At 43.7% G+C, this 20861-nt stretch overlaps 1 protein-coding gene across 1 annotated transcript in view; it reads right to left on the bottom strand.

The window, feature by feature from the left end:
* Window positions 1-4894: 4894 nt before the first annotated feature.
* WDR86 (WD repeat domain 86) overlaps window positions 4895-20861 on the bottom strand; it is a 29202-nt gene continuing 13235 nt past the window's right edge. Inside the window, exons 4-6 of the mRNA XM_087711823.1 lie at window positions 19206-19341; window positions 6601-6704; window positions 4895-5209 (exon numbers count right to left, since the gene is read on the bottom strand). Coding sequence (XP_087567949.1) covers window positions 4991-5209; window positions 6601-6704; window positions 19206-19341 — 459 coding nt within the window. The 3' untranslated portion in view covers window positions 4895-4990. The remainder of the gene's footprint in view (window positions 5210-6600; window positions 6705-19205; window positions 19342-20861) is intronic.

Genomic DNA, 20861 nt, shown 5'->3' on the forward strand with positions numbered 1-20861 from the left:
TTAAAATTACCCAAATTCTTAAGAGATCTTTCAAATCTTCTGTTTGAAGCCATCCCACACTTTAGCTCTTGTGTAATTTTCAAAAAGATTGTTGAAACTTCACAAGCATTTGGCAATTATTTACATTTGGATGCCATCTTGACATCCAAGCGTTGACATCTTCAGGTATTTATTGAGATCATTTGTGGTTTAGCAAGATCTGGAAATCTCAAAAATGTTCCCCCTTACCATCTAAACAATCTTAGAAAGGAAGAATAATAGAACAGTTATTGTGAAAAGGGGTTTTGAAAAGTATTATTTCTCAGTTTCTTTTCATCAGCTAGCAAGCAAATTTCATTAATTTCCAAGTTTTGAAGAAGGTCGAGTATATAATACTGTAAGATGCAGTTTGGAAATAGGTGATCCTCCTAAAGTTGCTGAACTTTAGTAGTAGAATTTTAGTAGGTAGTATTCCATATCAAAGTCTACACCCTAGGCATAGGCACAACTATATGGAATGCTAATATTATAGCAATGGGAAGACAAATTGGGATAGCTATTCAATGATAGTCATTGAGATTCTCCTCCTCCTCCCCCTTTTCCTTTATATTCCTTCTTCATATTCCTCCTCCTCCTCTTCTTTCTTCTTCTTCTTGAAGAATGATAAGAATTGTCATTTCTCTTTTCCCAACTTTGGCCTATCAACATCATATATTTGTCCTGTCCTTCTAAGATGCTTTCTTGGCTACAAGATACAAGATGATCAATTAGCAGCAATTTATTATTATTATTTTTTCCCAGTTTCAATAATGTAATTGGGACCCAAAAGATGCTTCTTTTTTTCGCATTCACTGTGACCAAAATCAGTCCAAACTAAACAACACCATGTTCTCTTTAAAAGAATATTTATTTCCAATTTCTTTTATCCTCCACCCCCCCCCCCATGGACAGTGATAGGATTACAGTATGTAACGAAGACCCCACCCCCCAAAGTACACAAATGATTAAAAATATTTGTTTCAGCTAAAACAAAATCCACAGTAACTATTATATACTTATGGCTCAGTGGTTATCTAAACAAATGCCAGGAAGAGAGAAAAGCTAAGATGAGTTTCATTCCCAGATACAAAAATTCAGTCAACCAGGAAATTTGAAGTATTCCAAAATTCTTCCCTCTTTCTTTTTCTGGGAAATGAATTGTTCTTCACAGCCGTTGCACAACTTCCATTCTCTACCTCAAAACCAAGAGAGAGCCACATTAATTCATTTTGAATTCTGGAACACATTCCCGCAAGGATTTTTAGCTCAACAAAGTATCATCCAACCCATGTCAACTTCACTTCTGAAAGACTTCCATTTCTGCCCTCAATCCTGTGGAAATTAGCTAAAATGTCCCTTCTCCCAATAACTTCCCCCAACCTTTTACATCTTCTAATCAATGGAATCTAGATCAATATTTCTAAACCTTGTCAACTTTAAGAGGCATGAATTTCAATTTCCAGGATTCTCCAGCCAGGAATTCTTCTCCAGACCACAAGCACGTCTTCCTCAGAAGAAAGAGCTTGAGTCAGAACTGAAAGTCCCCTTGAATCTATAAAAACGAAAATGGAAAACTACAAGGCAGGGTTAATGAATAGCATCAACAGGAAGTCCTTAATGTGTAGGACGCAACAGGCTGTTGCTTCGATATCCCTTGATACCCTGATGCCTTCAAACCAGGGGTGAAATTCAACCGGTTCAGACCGGTTCAGATAAGGATGATTTGACTCAGTTCGCCAAACTGATAAAAACCACTCCTGGTTGGCCACGCCCATGCTTGCCTGCTCACTGCTCACCCTTTCCAGCCACTCGCTTGCCCCTTCTGGCTGCCCGAGGAAATCCAAGCAGAGTGGCACAGCAGGCAACAGTGTAATTTTCGCTGCAAGAAGCCTGTACAGCCACCATCTTTTTTTCAGCACAAGCATCCAGACGCACCAAAAAAGAAGAAGAAGAGGCTGCAAGCATTTTGCGACATGCGGTGTGTGTAAGATGCGGGCTGGTGGAGAGCCCAGCGGTGACGGCTCAGCCCTGGCTTTCCTTCCCTGGCAGCCAGCCGTAGGAGGAAGATAAAGATATGTCACATGGCAAAGGGTGAATGGGAGGCCTTTGATAGATTAGGCCGGGCCTGGGCAGAAAATAGGTAGAATACAAATTCAAAAAATTTTGCTACCAGATTCTGTGGACGTGGCTTGGTGGGGAGAGTCATGTGACTGAGTGGGCATGGGAGGGAGTGACATCGAGTTGGCCATGCCCACTCAGCCACAGGGCCACCCCCCCCAACCAAGCCACGCCCACAGAACCAGTAGAGGGAAATTTGAATGTCACCACTGCTTCAAACTATTTTGCTTTGCTGACGGATAGGTGCAGCTGAACTAAGCAGTTGACAGAGGAGACGAGTGGATTTGCTTCTAGAAGCATCTCAAGATCTTATTTCGCACTTGGAACAATGGCCTGCTGAAAACCTTTCTAAGCTGAACTGTAAATTTAGTCTTCTTTTTTTTTAAAGAAAAAAAAAGTAGTTTGTAGTTTTGGTGAGTTTCTTACAACATGTGAAAATGGATTCTTTCTTGGTGTTTATCAAAATATCAAAAACAGTACTTTTTTGTATAAACCCACAGAATACTATAAAAACATCTTGGGTATTCAAGCCAATTCAGTGGGAGAGAAGGTTGCAGGAGATCCTCAACTTATAACCATTCATTAAATGACTTTTACACTAGCGCTGGAAAAAAAAGGAACATAAGATCAGCCCTCAGGACTCTCATAGTATAACCAAAGATTATGAACAGAATTTGAGTGTATGTATTTATTGACAGTTGCAGTTTCCTGGGTCACGTGATGCCCATTTTGATCTTCTCATCCAACCTCTGACAAGCAAAAACTGAGGAGGTGGGGCAGGAGCAGGAAGTCAGATTCATTTAATAGCTCCATCATTCACTTAACAACTGCAGTGATTTGCTAAAAAAAAAAAAAGCTTGTGAAATTGGTTGCAACTCACTTAACTATTCCCCTGCTTAGCAATAGAAATTCTGATCTCATTTGTGGTCATAAGTTGAGGACTGCCTGTAAATCTAGCCTGGCAGTTGCCAACTTGAAAACTGCTTTTGTTGGGCAGGTTCCTCTGAGAAAGATCATTATTTACAATAATTGTTCAAAGAGCTGAGTTATTTCTTTATCAAATGTAGTTTTGTCTGGCCAATCATTTGACAAACCTGAAGTCCATTTATGCACTTCTCATGACTAACATTTGAAGTGGTACAAAGCAATTCCAAGGGAATGAAAATATAAATTTAAGAACCCATCACACAAGTGTTTGTCCTGCACAATTGTTTAAGCTTTCTCCAGTCTTCTGTGGAATCCTCAGCAGAGAATGATATGTTTAATTTTTTTTTTTTTGCAAAAATGATATGCATACTTGAGGAAGTAATGGAGAAAAAAGTGTATGCTAAGGAAAGTATGATACAAGGTTGTGATGTTTTTAAATTATTGGTGAAAACTGGACAGAATGGAATAATGGTTGGAAGTGCAGAGCAGTGTTTTTCAACCTTGGCAACGTTAAGAGGTCTGGACTTCAACTACCAGAATTCCCCAGCTGGTTCCGCTCAGCTGCCTGGGGAATTCTGGGAGTTGAAGTCCAGTCCCCTAACATTGCCAAGGTTGAGAAATACTGGCATAGAGCGCTGACAGAATGCCCTGTCGATCCAAAATAGATTTATGCTGATTACTAAGTAGTCAAATTCAGGATGCACCAGAGTCGTTTTGAAGTGAGAGGGGAAGATAGTTCTCTCAACTGTAAAACATGTTCAGCTGGATTCCAATTTAGGCTCAATAATCTGAAAAAATGGCACCGATGCCAATTCCCATGCAAAGCAGCTATTCTTATCTTATGTGTTTTTGGATGTCCCTTCCATCCAATTTGATACCTTCTGCATGCCTGTTTCTTAAAAATCTCTTTCTCTGTCCCTTCCAATAGCATTGATTGTTTGGAATTCCACCCCTAAGCCCTAGACCACACAATATGAACAATGTCTGGACACCGTCCTACAATCCGCATGCACAGAAGCAAAAAACAAGATGGCGGTGCCTATGGCACTGCCGAGAGAACCGGTTAAAGGGCGTGGCAGGCCGAGTTACTACCTACTCGACCGAACTGGTATGAACCGGTAAGAACCCACCTCTGCACTGGGGATGTATTGGATTCAAGAAGGTGAGCAAGCATTGTTATAGCTCATTTTCCATTGGCATCAAGATAGAAATTTACATCTTATCAGGGAGGCTCATATGCTAGTATGTTACACTTTTGTCTGTCATATTCTAGTCTGACATCCTCTAGTCCAGTGATGGCGAAGCTTTTTTGGCTCGCGTGCCAAAAGCGGGGGGAGCGCAGGGGGGGAATGTGGGGGGTGTGCTATATCCATAATGCTATTCCACAACCTCAGTGCTCATGCGCGCACAACCAGCATTCTCCACCATTTTTGGTATGCTTTTTTTGCCCTCCCCAGGCTCCTCTGGAGCCTGGGGAGGGTGAAACCAGCCCCCCTGCCCCCCGGGAGCCCCTCCGGAGGCTTCAGGAGCTTCCCCAAGCCTCCGGAGTGCAAAAAACCAGCCCTACGAGCAAACTGGAAGTTTGGGAACGGATTTCCGGTTTGCTCGTAGGCCGGTTTCAGCCCTCTGGAGCCTTCAGGGGCTTTCAGGAGGCTTCCCTGAAGGCTCCGGAGGACTAAAAATGACCCTTTGAGCAAACGGGAAGTTCCCTGACAAATGGTTCCACATGCCACCTGTGGCACATGTGCCATAGGTTCGCCATCATGGTTCTAGCCTGTTTCTTCGTGTGGAACCCAACCCTCAGGTAGATGCTTGGCAATGCCAGCCAGGCACAAAAGCAAAATGAGGTTTGGTAAGGTTGAGCTCCAATCGCTGGTTATGGTTATTTTCCTGGCTTGCTGCTCACGTTGCTCATCATCTCTACTTCTCACTCAAGTTCCATTGTTTCCCGTGGTCCGCCATTTTCCTGATGAAGCACACAGCCCACTTTGTTGTTGAAAAGGCGAGGCAGGCTGCCCTTGTGGAAATGCCTACCCTGGATAGACCGTTCCTTCAAACGACGCTTGTTCCGCTTACAAATCTGCCGGATGTCCCAGATCCTCAGCGTGCCATCGTGGGAAGCTGTGTACAATAATTCATTGTGAATCTGGAACAACAGGGCCATGCTTAGCATCGACAGTCACAACGCGAGACGGAAGCAAAGACAGAGCTCTCTCTTGCTTTCAAAGCAGAGGGGATTATGTGGAAACGTGGTTCAATCCAGTTTCGATCAATACGTATAACTCAAGGGAAAAAAATCTAAAGTCATCCCAATTCCTCATACAAAAGAAGGAACTAACATTATAAAAGTATGGGTGATTGTATTTCCTTAGCATTTTTTTTTAAACTGTAGGAGTTATTAAACAAAGTAAAAATGTAAAAGCAAGGGAAGAATTTATAAATAATACTGCAGGGTCCTTGGTGCTCTCTGAGCTTGATGGTTTTCTTTTAGATACCCAACTAGGTAACATCATCATTGCTGGGAGAGGGGTTTGCTCTCTGTTTATGTATAGGTAATTTCCCCCATCAGTGAGCAAACCTCTCTTCCTTCTCGCACTGATGATGTTACTGTTCTGACCTAGGCTTCCTAATACAGTAAAAAGCAGACGCTTAGTCCCAAAGACCCTCTTTTTACTTCAAAGTCTGTGAATTATGTTCTTTCACAGCCCGTAATGAGTCCCAAACAGTTGGAAAGAGTCCTACAGTAGGCTGCCAAAGTCTTTCGGGATAAGGCTGATAAGCGCCCTCTTTTATCTTCATTGAAACGCTGCCAAAGGCTTACTTGGCAATTAGCTTGGCAAGGCCACACGGAACAAAGAGTCAAAAAGGAGCTTCAGAATGTAAACCGACCAGCATGAACCAAGTTGCTTCCTGCAAAGGCTCACATGCCTTTGCTCCTCCTTTATGTCCTATGGGAGAGACCAATCACCTCCAAGCCTTACTTCCAAGTCATCCCTTCTGTCTTAACTGTTCTTGGCTTCTGGCAGATCTGCGCATGCGCGCACTGGGAACAGACTCCCTCTGTTCCTCTGCCTCACCAATGTCCGATTCTGGAGGTTCCGGAGGCAGCACCTAACTCCCAAATGGCGCTGGCCCCGTCTCTGCCTCTGACACAGAGCCCTCAGCCAAGGCTTCCCCAGACTCCAGGATTGTCCCATGTTCCTCCCCTCATTGTCTGACTCTGCTGCCAGCTCCACGGGCCGCCTGTAGACCAGAACACTTACCTAGTTTGGTAATGAAATGCCTGCAAGAAAAACACCAAGCTCTGGGGGCACCAAAAACTCCACAGTTCAACCCTAAGCTACAAATATTCTCTTCTATTGATATATATTTTTTGCAATAAACATTATTGATGAAAGGGCACTCTTTATGAGTATCTAAATGAAATGGCCTTATTAATACTTCGGACTGAATATTTCGGAATATGCAGAATATTTAAAATACATGAACAGATTCATCCATAGTAAAATCAGAGAATTTGAAATGTTGACAGCTTACCTGAATGCAGTTAATAACCAATTTATGGCCGCGAAACACTCTTTGCAGAATGCCAGTCTTCGTATTAAAAGCTCGCGCACAAGCATCACCGCTTCCCGTAAACACTGATGAGAAAATTTAAGGATGGGAGGCTTATTCAGATTATCTTACATTATACATCTCTTATAATATTTGTATCCCATTACATTATAATCCCAAAGGAAAGGGAACAGCTGTTGTGGCGCAGTGGTGAGAACACAGTATTGCAGGCTAATTCTGCTGACTGCCAGGAGTTCGATTCTCACTACTTGAAGATTGACTTAGCTTTTCATCCTTCTGGGGTTGGTAAAATGAAGGCTCAAATTCTTGTGGACAATGTGCTGACTCTGTAAACCACTTAGAGGGGGCTGTAAATCACCGTGAAGCTGTGTATAAGTCTAAGCGCTATTGTTATTGCTACTGCTATTGTAGCCTACTACAATAAAATGGAAAATAAATAAGGGAAACAAATACGATGCTGTAAATATAATATATAGCTCTGCCAAATATCAAAATTGGGGACAAATCATAATAAGATGCAAATGACCTGGTGGAAACAAAAGTAGAGAAAAAATGGATGAAATATTGAGTCTTTTGGATTACCTAAACTCAAATCTATATTATGAATAGGGCAAAATTGGACCTGGGTACTTGAGAGACCGCCTGCTGCCAATTACCTCCAATAGACTGATTAGATCCCACAGATTAGGCCTCCTCCGAATTCCATCCGCCGGCCAATGCGGGCTGGCGACTACCCGGAGGAGAGCCTTCTCTGTGGCTGCTCCGACCCTCTGGAACGAGCTCCCTGTGGAGATCCAAACCCTCACCACCCTCCAGGCCTTCCGCAAAGCCCTTAAAACCTGGCTGTTCCGACAGGCCTGGGGCTAAAGAGCTTTTGCCCCCCTCCTCGAATGGTATGATTGTTGTGTGCTTTTAAATTCTGTATTGTTTTGTTCGTCTTTTTATCCCTTATCTGTATCCCCTTCCCTGACTTGGATTGTGAGCCGCCCTGAATCCCCTTCGGGGAAAAGGGTGGCATATAAGTGCAATAAATTCAATTCAATTCAATTCAAAATATGTCCCTATAAACAACATATATGAGACTATATAGAGTTTTGTTGTTGTTGAAGTAACCCTCTGAAATAGGCTACAAGGGAAACACTTTGTTGGTATCAATGAAATTCCTGTGAAAGGAATTCCAAATCCATTTTTGGGGGGGATGAGTTCTGTGTTCATTTTAGTTGATTTTCATCCTTTATAAAGCTTATACATGCCTGACTATATTTTAACTCCTGGAAATTTTAGTACTATCCCAACTTACAACTGTGACTGAGCCTGTCATAAGATGGGACAGTTGTAAAGCAGGTAGCCACATGAATGTGCCTGATTTTACCATCTTTTTTGTAGTGGTCATTAAGCAAATGGGGAGGGGATCGATTTCCCATTTTGAATACAGGTCAAAAGTATCTTTTTCATGGTCTGTCGTAACTTAAATGGTTGCTAAGCAACTGCTTTTAGGTCAAAGACTACCTGTATTGGAAATGTGCTTGCTTTTCAGACAACTATGGTTAGTTACTGTATACTGATATACAATACCATACTATGAACTGAAACTATAATCAGGGAAATTGCTATTAATTGTAATTACAGTAATTCAATGTGGTATACAAAACTAATTAACCATGTGCTGGAATTAGTATTTAAAGTCACTTTTTATTTTATTGCTAACATGAAAAGTCCAATAATGATGGTGTTAAGTGTCTAATAAATTCATTATATAGAAACAATTTAATAAGAAGAAAACAGGAATCAGTACTTTTTGCCACAGATAACTATAGAATTTCCTTTACATCAATAGAGTGATGGATCGGGGAAGAGCAAATCTGTACTTTAAATTCAAGGCAACTGTTGTGTTGCATTTAAATTCATTAATAACACACCAAAACATTCATTCAGGGAACCTAATTTAACTGAAAATCTTGTCAGGGTTCCAAATAGCATCCAAAATTAAATCAGAGTCCAAGGCAATGTATTGCTCAAAGTTCCAATTTATTAAGAGAGCCATGTTGGCGCATCTGGGAAAACCTGAACCTGAAGGCTTCCCGGTTTTCCCACCCAGTTGAAAGTTCAAGATCTTGTCCCCACAACCACAAGCCCATCACATGGTCCAATCATCCACTGCCATGCTGGCAGCTTCCACCCATCCAGTTCCGGTCAGGTGCAGACAAAGGATGATCTTGGCTTTCTAGAAAGAATTTTGTTATGGCTACATATCATCTAACTCTGTACAATCCCCCTCCCATTTTCCCACAATAGAAAATGCTTAGTAGAATAATAGAAAGTGTGGCTGGCCAAAGATCCAAAAGAAAAGATGGCTGCCTGACATATCTATTTGGAACATCAATCAATTGTAATCAATCAATTGCAATCTATTAGGAACATCAAGTTACTCTTGAAATGATTAATAGAACCTCATTAGCAATATTGGGTGGACTATTTTACCAGATGAATCTTGCGGTTTAATTTTCGCTATTTATTGATGAGGAATTAACAATTAAAGAAGTTTTTAATAGTAAACAACAAATCTCTGTCAAATATTTATGCCCTGTGCTACTCAAGATTTCATTTCTCAACATTAAAGTGCCCAAATAACTCCTCCCGCATCCAAAATAATTGTCAACCCTGAAGTTGACCAGATTGAAGCCATTTTGGAGCATCAGTGTTGCTACACTGGAGCTGAGAGATAGGGAGGGGGGGGAATAGAGATAGCTGGGGTTTTGTGGCCAAAACAAAATACTTTCTCCTGGGAACCAAGGGCATTCTCACACCTGCTCTAAGAGAGGAGGAGTGACATTACCAGGGAACTGGATGGCACCTTGATTGGACCTTGTAACTGATTGTTTTGAGAAAGTGAAAAACTATTGCTTTTAATTAGGTGAAAACCATGGGAACCTTCAGAGTCGGTTTTCCCCAGAACTGTGCCAATATGATATATCCAATAAAACTATTTTTTGAGGAATCTACCTGCCTTGGAGTTTTGTTTACTGTGGGATTATTACTTGGAACCCTGACAATAATATGGGCAGGCCAATTGTCAGCCTTACCAGGTAGGCCTGACAGGAAACACAACCAGCTGAGCTAATCCTACTTTATTGTAAGACTACAGTGGCAGAATCTTGTTAGTCTGAAAATAAAAATCTCCCTCTTTCTTCTTCACAGCCTGAGAAATTTATATATATATATATATAGAGAGAGAGATAGAGAGAGATAGAGAGAGATAGAGATAGAGATAGAGATAGAGAGAGAGAGAGAGAGAGAGAGAGAGAGAGAGAGAGAGAGAGAGAGAGAGAGAGAGTGAGAGAGAGAGAGAGAGAGAGAGAGTGAACCCCTGGTAAGCCCCAATTACGGGAGGAAGCTAACTGCTTCCATCATCTGTCAATCGGCTCGTCACAAGAGTCCATCACGACAGAAACCCAATATTTTTACTGTTGCCTTTGTTATATTTGTGTTTTTTTGTGTGTGCGTGCTGATAAATAAATAAAGGGAGACTAGTATAGATCTATTTCAAGCTATTTAGCTCTCATCAGCTAGCCATACCCTTACTGGGATTAAGCACAGGTTCGAATCCCAGTAAGGGTATGGCTAGCTGATGAGAGCTAAATAGCTTGAAATAGATCTATACTAGTCTCCCTTTATTTATTTATCAGCACCACACACACACACACACACACACACACACACACACACACACGTGCCTGCAAAGTGCACCCGGGAGCTGGGGATGGCAAAAATGATTGAGAAATGGGCCATTTCTTTTGCTCATTTTTGCCCCCTAGCCCTCAGGAGCACTCTAAAGGCTATGCATGCCCCCTTTTTTTTTGGCAAAAAATTGGCTGGGTTTTGCAAAAACTGGCCTCGTTTTTGCTTGGTTTTGCTCCCCCCAGCCCCCAGGAGCACTTTGCAGGCCTCTCAAGCTCTCTGCATGCCCTGTTTTTCACAAAAATGAGACATGCAGAGGGTTTGGGAGGTATGCACAGTGCAAAAACTTTTTTTTTAATTTACCTCTTCAAAATCTTAGTGCGTCTTATACTCCTAAAATACAGCAGTGGTTTTAAACAACAGAACAATTCATTTTCCAATCTAATGTCTTCCAAAAAGGGCATTTTTGCGTGTAATGTGATAGCTTTTCCCCCCACACCCCAATTCCATCTGAAAGATATCCTACTACTGAAAATTATTCCAGGTTTGTTTGTCAAATCCAACAGACCAGCTGTTACCCTTAAAAGCCAGGCATCCCAAAAGCCAAAAGACAACTTAAAAACTTACAAGATTGGGAACGAAATTTTACAGCCACCATACTGTTCCAACTCTGATATCAATAAACCTTGACTTTATTTCCATCGTCTAATCTGGGTGGGGTAACTGAGTCATTCTTTCTGAAGGCCTCCAAGGCCATTTGTAGACTGCTGTAATGAAGCCACTCAAAAGTTTGGCCCATGCTTTATTTCTTTCACTAAGAAATAGTGGCTAAAGATTTCTTTTTAAGATGTACTTCATTGTCAGTGTGCAGGTAGTTCTTGACTTACAACCAGTGGTGGGATTCAGCCAGTTCGCACCTACTCAGAAGAACCGATTGTTAACTTTCTAAGCAGTTCAGAGAACCGGTTGTTGGAAGAAATCTCCTTTTATTTTTTCCCACTTCACAGGGCTAATTCTGTAAGGAAGGCAGGAAGGAAACATTCTGGTGTTGTTTATAGCCTCATCTTTATTGCCCAGCTTACAAAAACTGCCTCTCCGGTTAACCCTTATTACACTGTAACAGCTAAGGCCCATTGACATGAGAGACATTGAGTTGGCCATGCCCACACAGTCACATGACCACCGAGCCACATGTACCCAGCTGGTCATTAGGACAGAGAACCGGTTGTTAAATTATTTGAATCACACCACTGCTTACAACCATCCATCCGAAGTCACAGGGGAACTTCAAAAAGAGATTAACAGCTGGTCCTCTTACTTAAGACCATCACACCATCCCCATGACCAAAATTAGGGGGTATTTATGATGGTTACAGCATCCAGGGGTCATGTAACCTTCCCAGCTGGCTTCCAGCAGATAAAGTCAATATGGGAAGCCATCTTTGCTTAACAACTGCACAATTCATAACAACTGCAGTGATTCACTTAACAACCATTGCAAAAAAAAGGTTGTAAAATCAGCTGGGACTGCTTTAACTACTATCTTGTTTAGCAAAAGAAATTCCGGTTCCAATTGCAGTTGTAAGTCAAGGAATATCTATAAACGTATATATATGCATATATGCCTGTGGAGGTAAAGCTTTAATCTTGTTGGAAGCACGTAAAGTTAATTATATAAAATGGGTAGTTGTACAAATGCTTTAAATCAATGAAATAAAGGTACAGACAGTGCATTCTCATAAACATTGGGACCAGTGGTGGGATTCAACTGGTGTAACAACTGGTTCACTAAGTGCTACGTGCACCCAAAGTGCATTTGAAAACAGCTCAAAAACTCACCTTCTACTGCAGCCCCAGTGAATAAAACAGCTGAGGCGCAGCAATCTGCTCTGCTGCGCCGATCAGCTGGGCTTCAAACAAAGAAAACATGGGTCAGTATAGCGCAGGAGCGGGCGGGCCCACTTGATCGTCGGAGCGAACCAGTTCGCTCTCAGTTGATCGTCGTAGCCGGTTCACCCAAACCGGTCCGAATCTGCTGAATCCCACCCCTGATTGGGACTCTAAGTTTAATTTTTGAGTCCTTTGAAGTAGATCCAAGAAATTGCAAGCTTTTGGATTACTGCAACTTTGATAGGAATTGAATCCTTGTCATTTTTTGGCCCTAGTTCTACATCATATTGAATCTGGTTAATGAGAGATTGGTAAAATCCTAAAGGAGGTAATTGTCCATCAAGCAGACTTTATTCCCCCACTAAAAAAAATGTTCCCATATTCTATGGGGTTAAACCAGTGTTTTCTGAACAGGGAGATTTCAAGATACGTGGACTTCCTCAACTCTCAGAATTTCCCAGCCAGCAGAAGTACCATACATCTTAAAATTTTCTAAGGATGCTGAAAAATGCTGGTTCTGACTGACTCACTTAGGAATGTTGTGAAAACACCAAATCTGGCCAAATGTTTCTCCCAGGAGCATCAAGAAGAGCTGCACAGAAATTGCATTTGAAAAAAACTGGTCAATGACAAAGAATGAGATGGGTAGCAAAGTTTTGGAAATCACTTCCCTGGAGAAGATTGTAGCAGGGATTCTGTATTCCCCAAATGGCAAATTTTGATCTCGTTAGTGTGATGATGAGATCCCCAAGCCACCAAGAAGATCTGCAATGGTTAATTAACAGAATAACAGATTTGGAAGGGTCCTTGAAGGTCTTCTAGTCCAACTCCCTGCTCAAGCAGGAGACCCTATACCAGTGGTCCTCAATGTTTCTGGTTTTGTTGACAGTGGCAGCAAGCAGCGGAGAAGGGTTGATTCCACACAAACAGCAGGAATGTGCACAAGCGCAAATTGAGTTGTCACCTGCTCTCCTGCTCCCCTGCTGCTTGCACGGCCCATTTCCCAATATGCCACAACCAGATATTGAGACACAGCCCAGGGGTTGGGGGATCCCTACCCTCATAATTTTAGACAAACAATTGTAGAATCTCTTCTTAATGGTTGAAATCAAGGGTGGGATTCAGCCGGTTCGGGCAAACCAGATGTTAATTTTATATCCGGTTCGCTGAACCGGTAGTTCCAAGGACTGACTGGCCCCAACCATTTTGGATGACAGGTAAGTGCAGGGCCCACGCAGAGGCTCTGGGAGAGCAAAAAACAGGCCTCCCAGAACCCAGGAGAGGTCATTTTTGCCCTCCCGGAGGCTCAACAAAAATCTCTGGAGTCTAGGGAGGGTGAAAACACACACACACACACACACTGTGGTGCAGGAAGCAGAGTAGGTCATGCCCACCATGGCCACACCCACCCAGCAACCAGGCAGAGAACCGGTTGCTAAAAATTTTCAATCCCTGGCTGAAATGCATTGTGCAAACTCTTTAACGGCACGAACTGGGTATAGCTAGTCTAGAGAGAATGACTAGGGGTGTCACAATAGCAGTCTTCCAATATTTGAGGGGCTGCCACAGAGAAGAGGCGTTCAACCTATTCTCCAAAGCACCTAAAGTTAGGACAAGAAGCAATGGATGGAAACTGATCAAACAGAGATGCAACCTGGAATTAAGGAGAAATTTCCCAACAGTGAGAACAATTACTCAGTGGAATGGCTTGCCTCCAGATGTGGGTTTTCCATAGCTGGAGATTTTAAAGAAGAGATTGGATAGTCATTTGTCTGAAATGATATAGGGCCTACTCAGGCAGGAGGGTTGGACTAGAAGACCTTAAAGTTCCCTTCCAAATCTGTTCTTTTGCATTCTGCATTCTATTCTGTATAAAAAAAATAGGAAGACAGAGGTAAAAGGTAAGCTACATGTAATTTACTCATGACAAAGATCTCTATCTCCCCACTTAAAAGCTCTATTTACAAATAACTCTGCCTTATGCTCTAACTCTGCCTTATGCTCCTGTCCATATAGATAGAAAGAGCAATTAAAATATGCCATAGATTTGAAAATATAGAACAGGGGTATCCAGCCTTTAAGATTTGGTAAATTCTGCAAATGCTGCCTAAAGAATTCTGGGAACTGAAGTCCACAAGTCTTAAAATTGCCAAGGTTGGACATCCCAGCAGTAGAGTTTACTATACATTTTCTCGATATTTTCAATGTTCACCTGTTGATCACAAAGAGAATGCAGGACAGACCAAATATCAGTCAGGTTAAATGGACTGTATATAACATTGCTACATATCCACAATACAAATGAGTTGCTAGTGTCAACACAGCCTGGAAGGATATGAAATTGCTTGAAACAAAAAAAAAAGACATATGAAAGATTTGAAAACCCTGTTTCCTCTTCTCACTGACAAATCAAGAAAGCAAACCAGCTTTGCCAACTGCTGGGACGATTTTATACCATCTGGAAGCATTTATTTATTTTTAAATGAACAAGATTTGGTCTGCTGTTCAAGAAAGGAAGAGAGTTGACAGCATCCTGCCTTTTTCTGAAAATTTATCCGGGATTACCAGAAACTGCTTTCATTTCTGAATTGCTTTCCAGGAAGGGATGGGATATAGTTAACCAAGCATTGAGACAGTGGTAGGTCTTTAAGAAAGCCGAGAGCAGAGAATGGACTTTCAATATGGTGAAAATGTAGGGCCAAGGTGGAAAAATCCAGGTTTAATCCCACAAATTATTATAGAAGCTCTATAATGACTTTGGGCCAGTCCCTCTCTCAAGCCCATGAGCACGTGTGATGTAGTGGAGCAGATATTGGACAAAGAATGGGAGATCTGGATTATGTTTTCTCTTCTAGAAAGCCAAGGAGATAACTTTGGAGGTGCAACACAACAGAAGCACTCTTTAAGGCCAAGATAGAAAATGTGAAGAAGATACGACTTGCTCCTCCTTAATTCACTGGAGAAGTGATGGTGAACCTTTTTTGGCTCCTGTCCCAGAAGCAATGGGGAGCACAGGGGGGTTGTGCACTGGCGTGCCACACCCATAATTCTATGCGTGCGGGGGGAAAAAACCCTGCTTTTGCCGCAGGTTTTTTTGACTTCCCAGGTTCCAGAAGCTTTCTAGGAGCCTGGGGAGGGCAAAAACATCCTCCCATCCCCCGATGCCCTGAAACCTCCAGAGGGTGAAAAACGGACCTACGGGGAACCCGGAAGTTCGGGAATGGTGACCTCCGGTTTGTCTGCAGGGCCGATTTTCAACCTCTGGCTTCCCTGAAGGCTCCGGAGGTCGAAAAATAGTCACTTCCCGTTTGCTCGAAGGGCCGGTTTTTGCCCTCCGGAGCCTTCTGGGAAGCCTCCTGAAGGCTGGCCAGCTGACAGGGCAACTCCTCGCGTGCCCTGACAAATGTTTCCCCATGCCACCCGCGCGCCATAGCTTTGCCATCACGGCACTGAAGCAGTGTCTCTCAATCTTGGCAATTTGAAGATGTGTGGACTTCAGCTCCCAGAATATCTTAGGAGGTATGAAGTATGAAGTATATAGCCAATATTGTTTCTGGGAGCTGAAGTCCATACATCTTCAAGTTGCCATGCTTGAGAGACACTGCAATAGAGTATTAGAAGGAAGGGAAGGAAAGCTCAGTCCGGTATTTCAAGATTTGCCTGCTATCACCTACATCAGAGGTCAGCAACCCTCAGAATTTCAAGGGATAAGAAATAAACTTAAAACAGCCCTGCCTTGAGTTTGCTTGGTATAAGATGTAGTAAATAGGAGGGACACGGGCGATCCGCTGCAGGGCAGGGCTGAGGATTACGTCCAATTTCTCGCGGACAAGGTTGCTCGGCTCCGGGCGGACCGGGACTCCAATCCTGCAGAACCAGCCGAGGCACTAAGGGATAATCTGGTAAGCCATCGCTGGATTGATTTTCAAGCTGTTACCCCTGAGGACGTGGACAAGGCGATGAGAGCTGTTGGCGCCTCCACATGTGTGCTGGACCCGTGCCCCTCCTGGCTGGTTGTAAACAGCAGAGAGGTGACACAAGGCTGGATCCAGGCGGTTGTTACCGCCTCCCTTCGGGAGGGGGTCTTTCCCCCCGCTTGGGGGGGGATCCAGCCATTTTAAACAACTATCGTCCAGTCTCCAACCTCCCCTTTGTGGGGAAGGTTGTTGAGAAGGTGGTGGCCTTTCAGCTCCAGCGATCCTTGGAGGAAGCCAGTTATCTCGATCCATTCCAGTCTGGCTTCAGACCTGGCTACAGCACAGAAACCGCTTTGGTCGCATTGACCGATGATCTCTGGAGAGCCAGGGATGGAGGCCATGCCTCCATCCTGGTGCTCCTTGACCTCTCGGCGGCTTTTGATACCATCGACCATGGTATCCTTCTGCGATGACTGCGGGAGGTGGGGGTGGGAGGCACTGTTTTACAGTGGTTCTCCTCCTACCTCTCGGACAGTTCGCAGTCGGTGTTAGTCGGAGGGCAGAGATCGACCCCTAGGCCCCTAACACATGGGGTGCCGCAGGGTTCGGTCCTGTCCCCCCTTCTTTTCAACATGAAACCGCTGGGTGAGATCATTCGACGGCACGGGATAAAATACCATCAATATGCAGACGATACACAGTTGTATCTGTCCGCCCCGTGCCAACTCAATGAAGCGATGGACGTGATGAACCAGGGTCTTGAGGCTGTTAGAGACTGGATGGGGGTTAACAAGCTTGTGCTCAATCCAGAAAAGACCGAGTGGCTGTTGTGCTTCCCTCCCATGAATTGGCCAAGTGTTCCATCTCTCAGGCTGGGGGGTCAAATTGTATGCCCCTCAGATAGGGCTCGCAACTTGGGAGTCCTCCTGGACCCTCAGCTGACTTTTGAACACCATTTGTCAGCTGTAACCAGGGGGGCATTTGCCCAGGTTCGCCTGGTGCACCAGTTGCGTCCCTACCTGAACCGGGAGGCCCTCACAACAGTCACTCGTGCCCTTGTGACCTCTAGGCTGGAGTACTGCAACGTGCTCTACATGGGGCTGCCCTTGAAGAGTATTCGGCGACTTCAGCTGGTCCAGAATGCAGCCGCGTGAGTGATCGTGGGTGCACCTCGATTCACCCACGTAACACCTATCCTCCGCGAGCTGCACTGGCTGCCTGTTGATCTCCGGGTGCGCTTCAAGGTGCTACTTGTCACCTACAAAGCCCTTCATGGTATTGGATCTGGGTACTTGAGAGACCACCTACTGCCAATCACCTCCACTAGACCGATAAGATCGCATAGATTAGGCCTCCTCCAAATTCCATCAGCCAGCCAGTGTAGACTGGCAACTACCCGGAGGAGAGCCTTCTCGGTGGCTGCTCCGACCCTCTGGAACGAACTCCCCATGGAGATCCGGACCCTCACCACCCTCCAGACCTTCCGCGCCGCACTTAAAATCTGGCTATCCCGGCTGGCCTGGGGTTAAAGATTCTAACCCCTACTCGAATTGTATGACTGTTGAGTTCTTAAATGATGTAATGCTTTATGTTGTAAATTGTTTGTCCTTCCCCCACCCCTTTTGAACTGTGAGCCGCCCTGAGTCCCCCCAGGGGAAAGGGTGGCATACAAATAAAGTGAAATGAACTGAACTGAAAGAGAACCTCTGACAGGTTCTCAAGGCTCAGTTATGATGCCTACAAGAATAACAACAGCATAGCATTTAGACTTATATACCGCTCCATAGAGCTTTATAGCACTCTGTAGGAGGTTTACAATATCACCCTCTTGCCCACAATAATCTAGGTCCCCATTTTACTGCCCTTGGAAGGATAGGCGGCTGAGTCAACCTCGAGATGGTTAGGATCGAACTCCCAACTGTGGGCAGAGTTTGCCTGCAATACTCCATTCTAACCACTGTGCCACCATGGCTCCTAACAATGAAAGGCATTTTTGAAGTTCTTGCTGCTGACATTTCCTACAGAAACAGCGTTGGTGAGATGGTGAAGATGTAAAGATACCGAATTGGCTTTTAATTAGATTGGTTTTGGTCTCACCTTTACCAACTTAGAGTAGCTAAAAGCAGTAAACATTCATAATATTCCTTCCTCTCCACTTTTTCTATACAACAACCACCTTGTGAGGTGGGTTGGGATAAGAGAAACGGATTGGCCCACTAAATTGCACTTCATGCCTAAAATGGGACTAGAATGTCCTGTTTCTTGGTGATTGGCTCACAATCACCTAGCCGACTTTTATGACTAAGGCAGATTTGTTTACAATTCACAATCTCCTGTAAAGCCAGCACCTTAACCTCAACACCAGTAGTTTTCAACCTATGGATTGTGGACCCCTGGGGGCTGTGATGTCATCGCAGGGGGTCCACAAAAGCTTGAAGAAGTGCTATGATTTAAATCTTGAGTTAAGTCTTGGAGATGGTCTATGGCCGTGGAAGATATTTAAAGGTGTCCATGCAGGGGTGAAATTCAGCAGGTTCTGACAGATTCTGGAGAACTGGTAGCGGAAATTTTGAGTAATTAAGAGAACCGGCAAATACCACCTGTGGCTGGCCCTAGAGTGAGGTGTGAATGGGGATTTTGCAATATCCTTCCCTCAGGAGTGGGGAGGGAATGGGGAAATTTGCAGTATCCTTCCCCTGGAGTGAGGAGGGAATGGAGATTTTGCAGTATCCTTCCCCTGGAGTGGGGAGGGAATGGGGATTTTGCAGTATCCTTCCCCTGGAGTGGGGAGGGAATGGAGATTTTGCAGTATCCTTCCCCTGGAGTGGGGAGGGAATGTGAAAATTTGCAGTATCCTTCCCATGGAGTCGGGAGGAAGGAAAAGAAAAGGTTAAGAACACTGCTCTACTCTAAACTAGCTCTCTAGCATGGGGGAGGCTGCGGTATGGCCCTCTTCTTTCAGCTCAATCTATTTCAGTGAATGGTTGTTGTTGTGGCAAGAATAACAGGACGATGAGGCTTTCAAAACATAAATAGAACACACAAGTAAACAAACATATGATGGCATAAGTTGGAACTTACATATTCCAGCATGGTATTTCAAAGCACTGACAGTGTGTTTATGAGCCTTGTAGGTCCTTATCCTCTCTCCAGTGTCAGCCAACCAACACTTCACTGTTTTGTCCGTGCTACCTGAATACAAGCATCGATTCACAAGCTGAGACAGATAAAAGAAAGAACAGAAAGTTAAAGAAGAAAGATCACGTGAAGTCACAGTTACCTTCCATCTGGTCCAGGGATGGGTCCTGCCAGTTCTAACCTCTTCTATTAAAGAGGTTCCACAAATCTACAGTGCCGTTTAGAACTGGTTCCAGCTCCCTTCCCACCACCCGTCTGCACATCATCAAAATGAAGAGCGAGAGGAGGAATTCTGGGAGTTGAAGTCCACAAGTCTTAAAGCTGTCAAGTTTGAACACCCCTGGGTTTTTTTCCCCTAAAGGGTTAGGGGTGCAAGGGTCTTGTAACGTGACAGCTTTAAGACTTGCACACTTCAATGCCAGAGTTCTTGAGCCAACATGACTGGAGGAGGAATTCTGGGAGTTGAAGTCCACAAGTCTTAAAGCTGTCAAGTTTGAACACCCCTGGGTTTTTTTTTTCTAAAGGGTTAGGGGTGCAAGTGTCTTGTAACTTGACAGCTTTAAGACTTGCGTGCTTCAAATGCCAGAGTTTCTGAGCCAACATTTTTGGTTGCTAAGCAAGAGCATTGTTAAGCGAGTTTCACCACATTTTACAAGTTGGCCATGCCCACTCAGTCACATGGCTGGCAAGCCACTCCCACCCAGTCACATGGCTGGCAAGCCACTCCCACCCAGTCACATGGCCAGAAAGCCACTCCCATCCAGTCACATGGCCGGCAAGCCACCCCCACAAAGCAGGCCACACCTACAGAAGAGGTTCTAAAAAAATTTGAAACCCACCACTGATCTGGTCTTTCTCTTCATAAACAGAAGGAGGTACATACAGTAACAGCAATGTTGAAAGGGTAATATAGACCTTTGAAAATACATTCTGTATGGAACTAAGCCCTAGTGACTTTCAGAAGAGCTCAAAAATTAGGTAGGAGAGATGTTTGCTCACTATTTGTCTAAGATGAAGCTAGTCTTTAAAGCTAGTGAAGCAGTGGTCCATGGGAGCCATGGATTTATTTGGTCCAAATAAGGTTTTTTTTCTTAATTGCATTTGATTAAATTTACAACGTACAGTTCCAGGGACACTAAACATTATTTGAAAATTTCTTCAGTCCACAACCCATGAGAGCGATGAATTCTGTAGATAAACTAAGGAGAAATTTCCTGACAGTTAGAACAATTAATTAGTGGAACGACTTGCCTCTAGAAGTTGTGAATGCCCCAACACTGGAAGTCTTTAAGAAGATGTTGGATAGCCATTTGACTGAAGTGGTGTAGGGGGTTGGCCTAAGCAAGGGGTTGGACTAGAAGACCTCCAAGGTCTCTTCCAACTCTGCTATTCTATTCTATTCTAACTTCACATTCCCTCTTAATTTTATCAGCCAAAGATTCCTAAGTATGTGCATAGTCCTTCTTTCTATCATAGAATTCAAATCATACTTGGCTAGGCTAGCTTCAACAAACACTCCATATTGTGTGCCATCAAATATTAAAAGAATAACAGAGTTGGAAGGAACCTTGGAGGTCATCTAGTTTGACACACACACCC

This window comes from Thamnophis sirtalis, unplaced genomic scaffold, assembly GCF_051295495.1.
Source record: "Thamnophis sirtalis isolate CommonGarterSnake01/CBP01778 unplaced genomic scaffold, rThaSir2_p1.2 scaffold_4, whole genome shotgun sequence".
NCBI lineage: Eukaryota > Metazoa > Chordata > Lepidosauria > Squamata > Natricidae > Thamnophis > Thamnophis sirtalis.